Consider the following 15315-nt stretch of genomic DNA (forward strand, 5'->3'; position numbering starts at 1 on the left):
CTGATGAAAAATGAAACATGGATTGTATGAGTTACATATTTCATTTTATCCTTCTTTTCTGTATTTGGTTTAAAATCAAAAAATATATGTCATCATTTGTTAAACACACAAATGCATAAAGCAGGGAATACCTGTTATTACATACGCACAATTTATTTCTGAGAATATAGACAATTTTTATTGCTCGTAATTAAATTAAAAACGATACAGTTTAAACAAGTCAAAGAATAATTGTAATTGATAAAATTTTTTAACACGAAGAGAAGGAGATAGAATATTGTGTTCTTTGGAAAAAAGGAATTAAGTGGATTACGAACCTTGTGTCTTGCATTGGGACTGGCACCGGCGTGGTAAGATCAATATCCGCGTCGATCTCCGAAATGTCATCGGTGAATCCGTTTGGAAGAGCTTCGTTATTTGCATGGAACTTCGCGTCTCTCTTTGCACGGTGACGACTGACTAGAAGACGTCCAATTACCAAGCCCAGGAAAATTAAAATGCCGGCTGTGACCGACACTATGATGTACAAGTAGAACTTCTCCTGATTCTCTGTGTAAAATAAATCGAATGAAAATTAATAACAATGGGAATGATCAAATAAAATTGAGCGAGAAATTGTAAAAGAAAGTTCGGGGTGGTTCAAGTCGCATGCAAAATTACTAGAAAACTTTGTCTACTACTCTAAATGCAATGCCAGACACAAATGCGCAATCCTTCTGACTGTAAACCCTGTAAATAAATCGCGTTTCAAGCAATGATGTGCACTACTAATTGTCGACTATTCCTCGCGTTTCTTTACGCGATGTAAATTCAATCTTTCTCACTATTAAATCTCTCCTTCCAAGTAAACTGTAAATTTAAACAATACTCCAACATTTTTTAACATATACTACGTGATAAAGAACCAATGTAATATTATCGATAGCGAGTATAGAAGGTAACTAGCGAATCAAAGCACGATAAATTATCAATGACTGGTAACATCTCGGCAGTAAACTATTTTTCCAACATCTAACAAGAACGAGATCTTACTTTACCGACATTCCTCCACAGATCTTTCTGTATTATCGATAAAGTAGAGCGACAAACACAGAAACCACCGAGAGAAAGCGATAAGGAAGACTTACCGACAACTCGGACGAGAAAAAGGGGTACAGGGTGTACTTACTCGATATAAACGAATAGGCATTGATCCACTCATTGATATATCCGACAACGACACGATCCTCTTCCGGAAAGGCGTAGACTACCGTGGTGCAATTAATCGGCGACATCGTACTGCTGGTAGTAATATCGGCGTTGTTGTCGAACATAATCATCCCTTGAATAACCGTGGGTGTTAGGGGCGAGTCTTTCGTTCCTACACCGATCGATCTAAACTTGTTCGTTCGTGTGTCCACTGTGTAGGCGCGAGAAATATATGAATAGAGGAGACTGGGCCAAGAAGGAAAGATCGCGAGATTGATGAAAAAGTAGCGATGGGAGTGGTTCTTAATACTCGAAATCGTTAATCGAAACTGGTATTGGTACTTGTTCTTCGCAAAACTCTGTGATGACCTAATTAAGAAACAGCTGTGATTCTTTTATACAAGACAACTATATATATTCTATATAATCTGGTAGGTATAAAAATTAAAAATTTGGAAAGGCGAGAAGATTTCTTGGAAATAGAAGGATGAAATTAAAATTGTTGAAAGTGAATCAGCTGCCGCGAACTAATTGTTTAAAGTCCGACGAAACTTTCGTCAGTTCGATGTAAAACGATAATTTGTAGAACAACTGAATAATTAAAGCAAATTAACATTTATTTCGAATGGTGCATTGAATTACTTCCCAGAATCGGGATTCGTTGCGTTCTTCGACGTAATTAAATTCTGCGATGAAGAAGCACTTTTTATTTCAATTTCTCTCTAGCGAACACAATAATTGCGACGAGTATAATAATTAAAAGTCCATATTCAGTTTCCGCGCTATTAAAATGAAAATTAATCCCATCGCTACTGAAGTAGTACACCATCAAGAGAATGTGAGAGAAAATGGGATGAGAGAAGGCAATGCACATCGACCACCCCCGTCTGGTTATTTACAGGAAGCTACCACAAGAAGTCGTCTAGCTGATCATTTCACGCGAGAAGGAACAATTTGAAGAATAATTAAACACAAAACTCGCATACAGAATTTCACTTCAATGTGTGGTGCAATCAGTATTTACAGATGATTATCAAAGATTCGATCTCGCGGACAAGATAGCGAAACGAAAATTATGTAGAAGGTAATCGGGTCGCGGTCAATTTATTTTACAGATAGCGTATTTCTTGGCAGGGCAACCTGGATGATTTATACGTGGCTATTTATACGGATTATGTATAATACATAACATACATGAGTATTGGGAATAAAATGACGTATAATGTAGTCCTCCACCAAAATCGTAGTAATTGTACATCGTGTTATTATACATATTGCGACGAATGCGAGTGTACAAGAGTGCTGTGTAAGTGACAGAGCATATGCAGAGAATTTGTTATCAAAGAAGATGCCGAGAAAAAATTCTATGTACAGGATGAACTTGCAAATTGGAAGCGGTACGTGTCAAAAGATGAAAGTTTAGTGAAGATTTTACAACTTAATCGTTATTCTTGTACAGTGTAGTTTTTGACGATTCGGGGGAGATTTTAGCGAAGCGTATCTGATAGTTTCGTAAGATACTTAAACATGGTGGTTATTGATTTTGGAATTAAACTCTACACACGTTCTGCTAATATATGTACATAGCGGATTCTGTAATTAGGATAGTTCATGGTTTCCTCCAGTTAGTTAGAATCGGTTGAAATCTCTTTCCCAAAGAACTAACATAAACGATACCAAACATCACGAAAATTAGAAATAGCATTTCTATATTATAAGAATTATTGATCAATCCTCCTCGACGAACCAAATAAATCATATATCCACTATTCGCAAAATACTCCGCAATTATCACAGAGGTCTCGAAAATTAAGACTGGCAGGTATTTACAGCACCAGAAGATCTTCCTCGACAAACCAAATAAATCTCTCGTGGAAAGATACTTCGTCGTAAGACTCGATCATCTTAGAGAAACCTCGAGAGCAGAAATAGCACTGCCAGTAAGGAATTCTCTTGAACGAACCGATAAAGCTGTACAGTGTCCGCAACGAAAATGCTTCGGCACGAAGTTCAACAGCGACGGAGATGTGAAAACTTGGACAGGCATTAAAGCAAAGTTGGCGCAGTGCGTTCGTCGAACGATTCGAAACTGGTCCATGAAACTGGCGGCGGGCTTCCCCCATTTGACGCGGCGGGTTGAAATAACGAAGTGGGGAACGAAGAGGTTCCCGAAACATGGGGGGCAGGGGACGGCCCGTCGATAACCCGTTCGCCCCGTGTCGTTCACCCCGTGTTTTTCACGGATCGATGGCCCGGTAAAGGAGATACCGATACTACGGCGCTTTCGACAGGTTTTCAACGGCGAGACAGGCCGCGGACGGATATCTTTCAGAGGAGCGGCGCGCGTCTCGTGAATGCCAATGCGAATGGAAATTCGAAGTTCGCGTATTATACGTCGGGCAGGCACGCGGCTTTGTCACACGCGCCGCAGGAATACGTGAGTCACACGTGTGCGGTGATCTCGCGATCGGTATGCATCGTGTCGAGGTAAGAACTTCCGACGAAAACCGCGTTGTGTCTCCCTTCCTGTCGAACGAACGTAAAATTCGGGGGACGGGAGGAGGGGGGGGGGGGATTCGATGGTCTAGTGATTGAGAATAATCCGGGTGGAGTGCGTGTCGAACTCTCTTTTGTGAAAATCTTTAACACGCTTGAGAGTGTACGAACTCCGAAAGTGAAGTTGAAATTGAAGTATTGAACAACGTGAGTGTCATTCTCAGTCACGAGAACGAGTCTGTCATTCCTCTTTCGTGACGGCGATTCAATTTTATTTCTCACTAACGTTTCAACAGACTACGGAGAAATATTGTATTATCTTTGAAGCTATTTCTCTGTTACGATTTCAAGAAATACATTCCTTAAAATATAAAATAAGTCTGGAAAATTTCTCGATATTTAGACATATATCCGTGTTTCAACGTTACTGAAAGAGAAACGATTGAATTCTTCTTTCAAAACCCACTCTAAGTCACTTTCACCAGTTTTTAATTCTAATTGACAGAAATTACACCGAAGCTCTTTGAACGTATGTGTAAATAACTTACGATCTTCAACAAGCGACGAATCTGACGTTCATGTTTATTTGATTTAGATAACCAAGGCACCTTATCGCGGTTCTTTGCCAGACCGCTTCGAAGACACTGATTTACATAAACGAGACCTCCATGCGACGCAATTCTGTCGACGCGTTTAAATTTACATGAGAATCAGCGAATAACCTACCGCAAATTTTTGAATCGTCATCGATTCGACGTGAGGTGAAATGCGAGACGAGCGTATACGTTTCGCTTGCGATACTGACGAGATCAATAGTTTTTTATACTGTTGTTGAACAATTTCGTTACGTCAATCATTACCGTTGAATGAGTGTAATGTATTTTCTACTACGTTGCGCGTTTCGACATTCAGCGGCGTTAATGACACAGTAATTATGTTGAAATTACAAAATATAGCGATTATGTTAAATAACAAAAACTTTGGACTGTTTAAACCTTCGTAGGTAAGCATTATTATCACACTATTTATTAAAAAAAGCCAAGTTCATGTAATTTCTTTACTAAATAAATTCTAAACTTTCGGGAAATGTGAAAACAATTTTGGACCACTTGAAGTTTTCGATAAGTACTATATAATCAGCTTTTAAGTGAAATCTCCAGAAAATTTTTCGAAAAGAATAAAAGTTTCTACAGAAAAATTTCGCTCGTGGTCCAAAGATCCAAATTGCTTACTTTATAATCTCTATTAATAGTCTCTAATAAAATTAAGTTGAAAACTTCAAAATCAAAATTGTTTCCACCTTCAACGTCCAATGATATCGATAAAAGTCGAAGCAATTTCGTTTCTCAGATCACACTATGACAAGAGAAAGAAGGACAAACTGTTACTCGACGAACTTTCAACGCGGATGCTCATCTAGCCACGTTACTTTCACGCGAAATTTTCCAAGATTCGAACTCACAGACGGAAAACTACACGATGAACTACGAAACTGAAATATCGGTTGTTTCTTTCGCGCAAATATTTCTATGGATTGATCTTCCGACGAAAGGAAGTTGGACGCGACCGCGGTACACGTGAAACTGCCCCGGTGACATATTCTAGTCAAACATTTAAAACTCGAACGTTATCAGCAGTTCGCGATTTGCACAGACGGCAGCGATAGCGCGTTCAGTGTTTCGACCATGATTCTCAAATATTTAGTTATGTAACTGGGCTGGCACGATAATCAATGACGAGCTACAGTCGCTTTTCAATAGTCGTTGTTTAACTTTTGCTCTTGTTGAAACACGTAGAGAGCCGAAGAAGAAACAATGTACATTACGTATTATTGATTTTACATCGGGAAATGGCGAAAAGAGTAGAAGTAAGTTGAATAATTTATTCCAGACTTTTTAAGACAGTGGTAAGACAAAGTTATAAGAACATGATAATGTATACGAATGAATGTGTTTGTTGAAATAATTTAACATTTTTCACCGTTTATCTTCCTTTGTGTTTGTGAATAATTTCACGCTACATTTCTTTCGTATTTCTCTCAATATAATATTGTTTACTTGTACAAACGACAAAGCGGAGAAAAAAATTATTGGCAATAACAAATCGTGCGATTTTCAATATACGTGCAATTATTATTTACACAAGCAAACGAACAACGTGCAACGGGACGCGTGATATTTAGCAACATTGGCAAATTGAATATAAGCTCGTTAAGAATCGAGTAATGAATAACTGCTGTTGAAAAAATATATAAGTTCATTTCAACAGTTTGATGATTATACTGTTACATGCGATCGTGTTTTAAAATTTAAAAAAATATATTAAACATAGTATTCAATCCTAGTTAATTAGAGTATATTTTTTTAATTTTCTATAAAGTTCATCAACGTAAAAAGGCTGTAGAATTAAATGAAACGTAAACGTTCGTTTAATTAGTATCTCAATATTACGAAATTTGCGGCGTAAAACGATACATACATTATACATACATTAACGTTTTAATGAAATGACATGTAAATAAACCATAATCCAACGTTTCAGTATTTACAAGTTTTAATGTTTCCTTAATAATCTCTCGCTCATGAAGTTGCTAAATATCCGGAAGGTAAAAAGTGTGCTGCATGGAACGTATGCAATTTTCCCATGTTTGTATTTATTCGCACTGACACACATGTACACGTACGCGGCACGTGCTAATTACGAGTGGTTTACATTACATCGAATAACAGAATTTACCTCGTGTAAGAAAAATTTGCAACAATGTCGACGCATAACAATACTCTTTCCCTTTCCTTTTTCTGATCCCTTAATTGCTCGTAAACTGGACAAATTTTTACGATAACTAAGATATACGAGCACATCCAATATATATTTTTTGAAATCGTGAAATTCTTGCAATTACGTATTTTAAATACTAACTCTGTAACCGGTTTACTTCTATAAAATCGCAATATCAGAACATCTTCTAAAATTTAAAAACTGCATTGGAAAGAAAAAAAAAAAAAAAACACACACGCGAATGGTATGAAACGATAAATTTCTGAAAGTAAGTGTCATTTTTATTGATCAACTTCTAACTATAATTTTCACACCAATTTCTATATTTAGCTACAATTATCTACTTGCACTACTCGTTTACGATTGTCGGTATTATTGTTACTTACAACAGTAGTATAGTTCCACTGTCAATATACCTACGAATAAAACGCATGCGAGAGAGCGAGATACTAGACCGAGAAATGCAATTTCAATTCGATTCGAGCGTTCACTTCGCATTTCGTTCGATGGTTCACCAGGGTTAAATAGCCATTGTCGCGCGGATGCGAGGAATTCAGTGAAAAAGGCCGTCACTTAACAGACCGCCGTTCAACTGATTCTCGTTAATGGCGTTTGAAACGCCAGGCGGTATATATCGAGAACAGAAGCACCTGTATTAGTACGCTGTTGTACTGACGATTGTCCCATCACCGATTGGTCTATCGTCCAGCGATTCGCTATCAATACAAGGGGAACAGTATGAACCGAATCTAATCCTGATTAGATCCATAGGAATTGCTTTGGAAATTCCGTTCCGCCTCGGCATGCCAATTTCCCGACGAGGAAATAATGTAAACGCGCAAGATATCGAACAACGTCCGGCATAAAAATTTTTATAAATCCGACGATTTATCAAATTCTCATCGATCCACTTACGGGACACGTGTATCTCCTTTCGATCGCTCTGCTCGCGATTTCGAGGTACCTTTTGGAACATTCCATTAATATTTTTTGATTTTCTGTTATTTTACAAGTTTAATATTTTCTAAATATTTTACACACTTTACGGATGCTTCGTTAAAAAATGAAAAAGGTTGGTATAATGTGAGTTGTTGAACATAAGTTGTTACTTTGGTAACAAATATGAGTTATGTAAAAATAAGATACATAGAAAGTCTTGGTGTTGATTTCAAAATAAATTTAATAAATTGTTTCAAATGTCTCAAGAATATCTTGACTTGCAAACATAAAATGGCGCGTGTCTCGAAACTCTAGAGTTCAAAGTTCGTCAAGAGATCGAAAATATAAGTCTCTTATTAATTTTCTGAACTTACGAAAATGTCACTTTTATGCGTGTTTCGCACGCTAGTTTGAAACATCTAAAGTTGCATCGAATTTAATCGAACTGGACAGATGAAATACCAAATAAATGGCCAGAGGTATCTCCAGAATTTTGTCAAATTGATAAACATTCTGACCGCGTCGAAGTTCCGTTATTTTACGATCAAACGCAACGTTGTTTTATTGGTAATAATGATGCGACCGTTTTGTCGAACGTAACGTGTCTCATTAAGATATTTAATGGGCTGTCGTTTGTTTTCCACAGCAATTTATGGATCACGTTTAATTGTCCATCTACCGGTCGCTTCTTCCCGGAAATTAATCCGCATCACGCGTTAATGTGATTGTTAATTAATACGGGATCGCGTACGATGAAACCGATACTCCTGACATAACCGATAAATCCACCGTTTGTAATACCATTATTTATTTTATGATTTCCTCGAAAGGATTACAATTTTTTTTTTATTAAAAACCATACTACGTTTAATTTATTATTATTACCTATTAAATTATTACTAAAGCAATCTGTCAATCGATTCGTTGAATTTAAATTCAAGTCAAATTTTGTAAATTTTTCAAGCATCCTCCCCGAGAGTTCACTTCTCCGAGAAACAACTAAATTAGAATTGACGTTGATTCGGCGAATAATTTTGGCGAAAACAATGACACGTCACGCGACTGCGACGCTCGTGTCTAAAACAACCGCACGTATGTCCCACTTCGAAAATTGAAAACCGTCGTAGTAAATTGCTCCCGTAACATTATGAAACATTCATGACAATCGATAATTAAAATGGCTGGATCCGCGTGGTAAAACATAACAGAATGCTCCTCCAATGACGTTATTGCGCGATATTCCGTATATTTTCAGCTCGTATCATACTGCAAATTGTGACACAATAACTGTTACAGTTATAGATTACTTTCCAATTAATTTGTAATTAACAATCTATTACAACATTAATTACCAGTCGTAATATGAACTCGTTTTAAAAATAGAATTTCAGACGCAATGAAATCGTTCCATTTATTTCTCATTATCTCGATCATTTTGTAAAGAAATTTATTTATCAATTTGTCATTATCGTTGGAAAAGTTAGTTAAAAGAATCTGGAACGAAAAGTAACCGCGAGTTTATTTACAAAATAAATGCAAGAATTGCGCGTATAGTAAGGATGACGGACGTCACGGGACAGGAAGCTCGTGTTGAAAAAGTAAACTCGTCTCCTCTCAGTCAAGAAATAAATTCTCTCTCAGTGACACAGAACAATCACAATTTTCAGAAAAATCGTCGTAACAAAACTTCCTTCTTTGTCTGTCGTTACTCTTGAATTGAGAGTAGCTAGATAGACAGACAATTCCAAGCTGGTGTTTCTTCTTGAGGAAAGACAAGAAGAAGTAGAAAGGGTGGAGGAGGAAGAGAAGAAAAAGAAGAAGGGAAAAAAGAAAATAATTGTAGACGCAGGCTTTCCGCTCGAAACTTCCTGAAGTTTATCAGGTCTGGTAAGCAACAGTGTGCAACTTGTGCCCGGGGATTCGAGCAAACTTCCTGGCGACGCTTCGAAACCGAGTTACCCGGGCGTTAGTTAGCTAATAAGTTTCTTTTCCTTTTTTTTTATTTTATTTTTTTTTTGGTCGAACATCTTCGTCGTCACGGTGTGTACTCTGCGTTATTATCGAGAACGCTTTACGGACGATTTAAGACAGGGTGAAACTCTCGCGCTCTGACATGGGTTCGATCGCGTTCTCACTGGGATTACGCGCAAGATTAGGCTAGCGGGGTGATTAAAACGGTCCAAGAATTATCTGCTTGAGCGATTGTCTTCAACGAAGTTCAATCGACAGTGTGGCAGATGTTGCGACGTGTAACTTGATTTTCGTCAATTCTCCATGCGCTTTTATTGGTTAACAAGTTGTAAAATGTGTGTAACGTATTTGTTTCGTTTGGAGATTGCTATTTGTTCCACGGAAGAATAGATATGTTCCTTAGAGATATTCCAATACAGATTTCCAACGTTCATAATCAATGTTGATAAAAAATGTCAAGTATATTATTCTTAGTTTCCTTATTGCATTATTAGACTCTTATTACACATAAAGGTATAATGACATTTAAAATACTTGTAAATTTGTATATTTATAAAATAAAGATATTTTTTACTGTGTTCTAGCATAGAATATTTATGATCAATATCAACTATATTACTATTTTATTAGACAAGATTTGTACAAATATAATGAAACTTAAAATATTTGTAATACGTAAAATCGAGTGAGGTATTTACAGAAATTGGAAGTTATACTACACACAGGATTATTTCACAAAGAAATTTCACCAAAACGAACCACAAAATCTTTTAAATTACAGGTGAAATTCAGTTTCAAACGAACAAATGTTATTATTAAATAAATGTTTCGATCGACATATGGGAATTTGATTCATCACAAAATAATATTGATGCATTCAATGACGATCGAGTGCAGTAAATCAATTTGTGGAAATTTGGCCTGTAATAGTTGTCTAATCGAAATTAGATTTCAGCCGCAGCATATTAGTGCACTCTCGTTACTAATGTCGAGTAGGGCATCGATAGTTCAATCTTCCATCTAATGATGTGAGTCTCGATAATTCGTGGTTTCATTACATCTCATGTAATTGGACAATAATTAACTAAATGATAATTAACTCCGGCAGCAACAGAGGCGAAAGAACCGAAACGCTCGAAGATTGAAAACCACTATTGTAACCATTAACTTCGAGTCTTAAATTATTTCATTTGACTCCTTCGAACATCGTCGGAATTTTGAACGAAAACAACGAAAATAATTGTCGAAAAATATCATTAATATAAGTGTCAAATGTTACATTCGCGTATTAAAATGAATATTAATTAGAACACGTAAAATATTAACGATGCATCAAGAGCATTAAGCGTTCGAGAATATTAAAAACTTCAGAAACGTGTGTTTCTTTGTTTGTCCACAATATTCAAAATTTCGTTGCCCGCGGCAATGAACAAGAGATGCAACGAATGAGAAGCTCAAGCTCAAGAACGAAAAAGATAGAACGTGTAGCGAAATAATACGGCGTGACAAACGTAATAAAGAGAACGTGAAAGTATAATAACCGGGGGGGGGGGGGGGCAGCTTGTTGGTATTCTTCGTGGAAATTCGAGCGTGTTTCCGCGCTACGTCGTAAAGTTTACCGACGATCACGAGCTCTTGCCGAGGGTGTGCAGGAATTCTGGCCCGTAGGGCTCGAAAGTTTGCGCAACTGCAACACGGCTACCACGCTAGACGTTGACACCACCGACAGCTGTTCGATAATTGCCAGCCCGTCGGTCTAGTTTGATTTTCACGGATAAACAGGACGAGGATCATCCCCGGGGACCTTTGTATTTTGATTCACTTCGGAATTGTAATTTCGCGTAGTCTTTTTTCTATGAAACTGCAACTATCGCGCGCCAGGGAATCCCTTCATCTATCCGATCTAATTTTTCGTTTCCCCCCCAAGGAAACTTCAAAACTTCGAGGCTCACTGCCAAGGGAAATTTTAATTTTTTTCGAAATCTCGAAACTTCGAGTTTTGCCTCACTCGTTCGCAACTTGTTTGCAACTCTCTGCCGCTGCGTTTCGACGAAGTTTCGTTGCGAGAGAATCCCTTATATCAAATTTCAACCGGAATCGTGAAAGAGTCGAAGACTTGGAAACCTCTCGCCGTTGTGAAAAATAAAAGGGGCAATTTTAATTCATTTGCTAAAATCAAGAGTCGCTGGTCGTTTCACAGTGTCACGAACTGAGCGCACGAAAGCAACTGATTAAAAGTTACATTGACGCGGACGTAATTTATTTGAGAGGCACGCCGTAAGGAAAAGATTCGGGGAATTTCAAAGAAACTCGATTTCGAAAGGGATTAGTTAATAAAGATTGACGACTTCGCCAGCACAGAACAACGAAACTCTTTGACAATGTGCAAACTTTCCGCGTTCCGCGTTAAATTATTCACTTAACTGTTGCTCCGAGTTTAAGACTCGTGTTACCGGCAGACTTTCAGCTAGATTAAACAGTGAAAGTTTCAATGTTAAACTGTGTCACTGTTGAACGTGTGGTTCATAGAAATGATCCTCTTAAGAAACAGCGAGTTCTAAGCGACTTACAAACCTATTCCCTCCTTTGTTCCGATTAAATTCTTCGTACATATCTTTCACGTCGTCGTTACAATTTATTTTAAAAGCAATATATGGAGCAATAGCAAAAATATAAACGAAATTTCCTTACCTTATACTAGACATAGTGATAAAACAATTACATTTATGGATATTCGAATTTTTTCACCATTCACTTTCGCAAAGTATCTTTGAAAGAAATTCAAAACGATAAACTAGAGGCTTTACGCTTTAAAATGAATTCAAATAGATCATCGTACGATTTTCTTCCTTCACAAAGTTGTAATAGTTTGAAATACCGATATAGTTTCCATCGAAATTTACGAAAATTACCAAAGAAATTTCTGACATTTACAGAGCTCAGTTATTTTTGCACACGACTTTCAATCTCGTGCACGTGATTTCTACATCGGATACACCGAACAAAAGTCGTTGTCGAGGTTACTGCAATCGAATCCGGGCCGGAAACTTAGAACGACAAACAAAGGATATAAGAATATCAATTCGAGAGTGGCGAGTAAAAAATTCAATTTCGAGCGTGACACGATTTTTAAGCCTGTTGCCGGTGGTCGGGATCGAGACGCGCGCGACTCCGGCAAATTCATTTCGCGTATCGATCGTTGAAATTTAATTTCGCCGAAAGGGAAGTCCCGGCGCGTTGGTCACTGACGCGAGCTTCACTTCAGGCTTCCAGTGAAGGCCGAAGGCTGGCAGAAAGGCGGCAGATCAATTATTAAGTTCGCTTATCTAATCGTCCGCGAGAGATTATGCGAGAGGTGGGACGCGGCGTTCCCGTCGAAAACTTTGCCAATATTTTCTTTGCCGGTGAAATGAAACGACAGGAGGCGCGCCGGATAGAACTTCGCCAACGATGGAAATGATACGATCGAGTTTCCTCGGTCGTGGGACATCTCGTCGTCCCCGTTATACCTTCAATTAACGACCCGATGAAATTCGCGGCAACGCGACGAAATTACGCTCGTTTCGTGAAAGAGGACGTCACCGTCCTACGGACGTTTTACCAAGTTTTTATTCAATTAAACTTTTTGCTCGAGGCAAATTCCTCGATTCTTCGGGAAATTTAAATCTGTAGAAATCTATAAAACACGTATGGCACCGTATGTAAAAATATCTGAAGACGAGACAGATTTCTTTGGTTGTTTGGTTGATCACAGAAATATAAAACACTCGCTGTATAATTGTTTATAGTTCTTTTGCTCGTGCTTGTAAAAATTAAAATATCTTGTAAAATATCTTTCGAAGAATTTACAGTGACACAGTCGAGCACAAGGTATTCTCCAAATTTTCTTTCACGTCTATACTTACGTGAAATAAGCTCGAGAACAACTTGGCTCATTCCAAATATTATTTTCGACGCAGATAAATTTGAACGAAAATTCTTCGAAGATTCTCACGAAACAAACGGAAGGGAGGAAAGAAAACACGTTAATTTTAATTTCAACGCGCGATAAAACAGGATCACATCTATTACGAGAGGTGCCGACGTACTGTGGTGAGATCCGCTTCGTAAAATCCTTTTGTCGAGGAACCACGTGTCTCAATTCAAAGCGAGGACAATGAACATACGTCGTTACGTAGCGAACGACCTCTAACCCCTCCACGATCTATAACCCCGAGCTCAGATTCTGGAACAGGTCGTCCGCGAGGATGTGTAGGCGCTTTTAATTGGAAGATTGAATTATCCGCGCGAGCCGGTAACAGAACGCTCGGCTCGAGCTGCGAGAGGAAACGGTTGTTAAAGCACCGCAGTCGAACAAACCGTTCGTAGAACTGATTTTCGGGATTTCGCTTGAATACGGATCAACGGTTGGCGCGGTGACACCGGAGATCGCGATCACGCTCACGGTAATAGTAATTGCGTTTTGTTTTGCAGTTATCCGGGGTCAATTGGCATTGAACAAGCGTACCAAATGCAGTATTGAATATAAACCTTTGAATATAAACTGGTGAGATTTATGAACGATCCGGTCGTTTAATTCTCACTCTTCTTTGTAAAACGAAGAATTTATTATATATGTATGTATATTTTCTTCTTCATTTTAATGGGAGAGGTTGGAACTAACGATCGAAGAATATATGTTGCCAACTTGTGAAACAGTTGATCTTGAGTTGGAAAATTGGAAAATTAAGATTAAACCTCTTTCGTTGACCCTAAATGATCCATTCAACTGCTATCTATTTCAGTCACAGTCGAAGAAGAAACGTGACAAGGAAAACAGGAGTAATTGAAAGTAAAGTACCATTTTACAAGGAAAGAATTTTATAATGTAATAAAATATCTATTGCTAACTATCTGACTAAATGATAAGATTCATTTGCAAAATTTTCATTTGAATATATTAAGGTACGTATTTCAAGATTTCGCAAATATTTCGAAAATAGTATTATCTATAAATGTTTGAATAGAAGCAATATATAATGATTAACGAACATCGCCTTTGAACGGATTATGTTCGTCAACCAATAATCCACGTAATTGTAATTTTCGTTACAAAAGTACGAAATTTAAATAACCTATCTTTCACTGTACTTTCAGAATAATTTCAAATATTATTTTTAATGTAAAAACAGCTCACTTGCCTTCAACCAAATGGGCCGAAGAATTATTTTCTCACAGATATATATTGCCGTAATTATTCTCGCCAAGAAAAATCAAGGTTTCCTTTATTTCTTCAAACCATAAAAACGCTCTTATTCCTGAGGTTATCTTTTACATTACACGATGCATTAGGCTCTTTCAGCGTTTGCTCAAACTCACCGCGAATAGACTCGTTTCATTCGTTCGCGTTTTCGCTCGATTTTTAGTTTACTTTTATCTCAGTTAGATGCTCCATCACTTTCTAAGAACTTCCCACCCAATTTTCTCTCCTTCCCTTTCCTCCTTTTAATTAATTCGCTTCATACGCTACGCCAACATCTTCTCTCACATTTTATTTCCTGCCTTCCAACGTTTCTGCGCTGCTTCCTGTTTCTCGCTTATCGTTCGCTCTCTCCCCGCTGATGTTGATGTACGTTTCGAATGCAATCTTTAATTCATCTTTCTTCTCTTTCACTCCGTCTCGGTATAAAAGAGCTTCCTTCCCGCATAATGCCTTCGTTTACAGGAAACATTCGGTTTTCAAACTTCCGCTTCATGCCCGCAACTTTTTCGAATTCCCTTAACCATCACGTTCTCACCGCCCACCCATCCGATAATTAATCTTCCATACCTCCGTATACTCCTTTGTGCTCATTGTAATATTATCATCTTTTAAAGCTTTTAAGAAAAAGTCTTTTCAACCTGGTCGGCAGAACTTTCTCACAATCGCCCATTCACTTGTTAATTCTTTCGCGAATCGGATAC

General features: G+C 37.7%; 1 protein-coding gene and 1 long non-coding RNA gene across 7 annotated transcripts in view; one reads left to right on the forward strand and one right to left on the reverse strand.

Moving 5' to 3' along the window:
- LOC122535915 (protein eva-1) overlaps positions 1 to 15315 on the reverse strand; it is a 332052-nt gene that overhangs the window by 7148 nt on the left and 309589 nt on the right. For 5 of the 6 annotated variants that reach the window (XM_043667831.1, XM_043667833.1, XM_043667834.1 and 2 more), the window contains 2 exons: positions 1169 to 1399; positions 318 to 549 (listed from right to left, as the gene is read on the reverse strand). In XM_043667831.1, coding sequence (XP_043523766.1) covers positions 318 to 549; positions 1169 to 1399 — 463 coding nt within the window. The remainder of the gene's footprint in view (positions 1 to 317; positions 550 to 1168; positions 1400 to 15315) is intronic. The other variant, XM_043667835.1, reaches the window with a different exon arrangement.
- Positions 4208 to 5546, forward strand: LOC122535918. The gene is made up of 2 exons (XR_006308297.1): positions 4208 to 4687; positions 5035 to 5546. It is a non-coding gene; the product is annotated as an uncharacterized LOC122535918 (long non-coding RNA).

This window comes from Frieseomelitta varia, unplaced genomic scaffold (genome assembly GCF_011392965.1).
Source record: "Frieseomelitta varia isolate USP_RPSP 00005682 unplaced genomic scaffold, Fvar_1.2 scaffold_787, whole genome shotgun sequence".
In the NCBI taxonomy this organism is placed as follows: domain Eukaryota; kingdom Metazoa; phylum Arthropoda; class Insecta; order Hymenoptera; family Apidae; genus Frieseomelitta; species Frieseomelitta varia.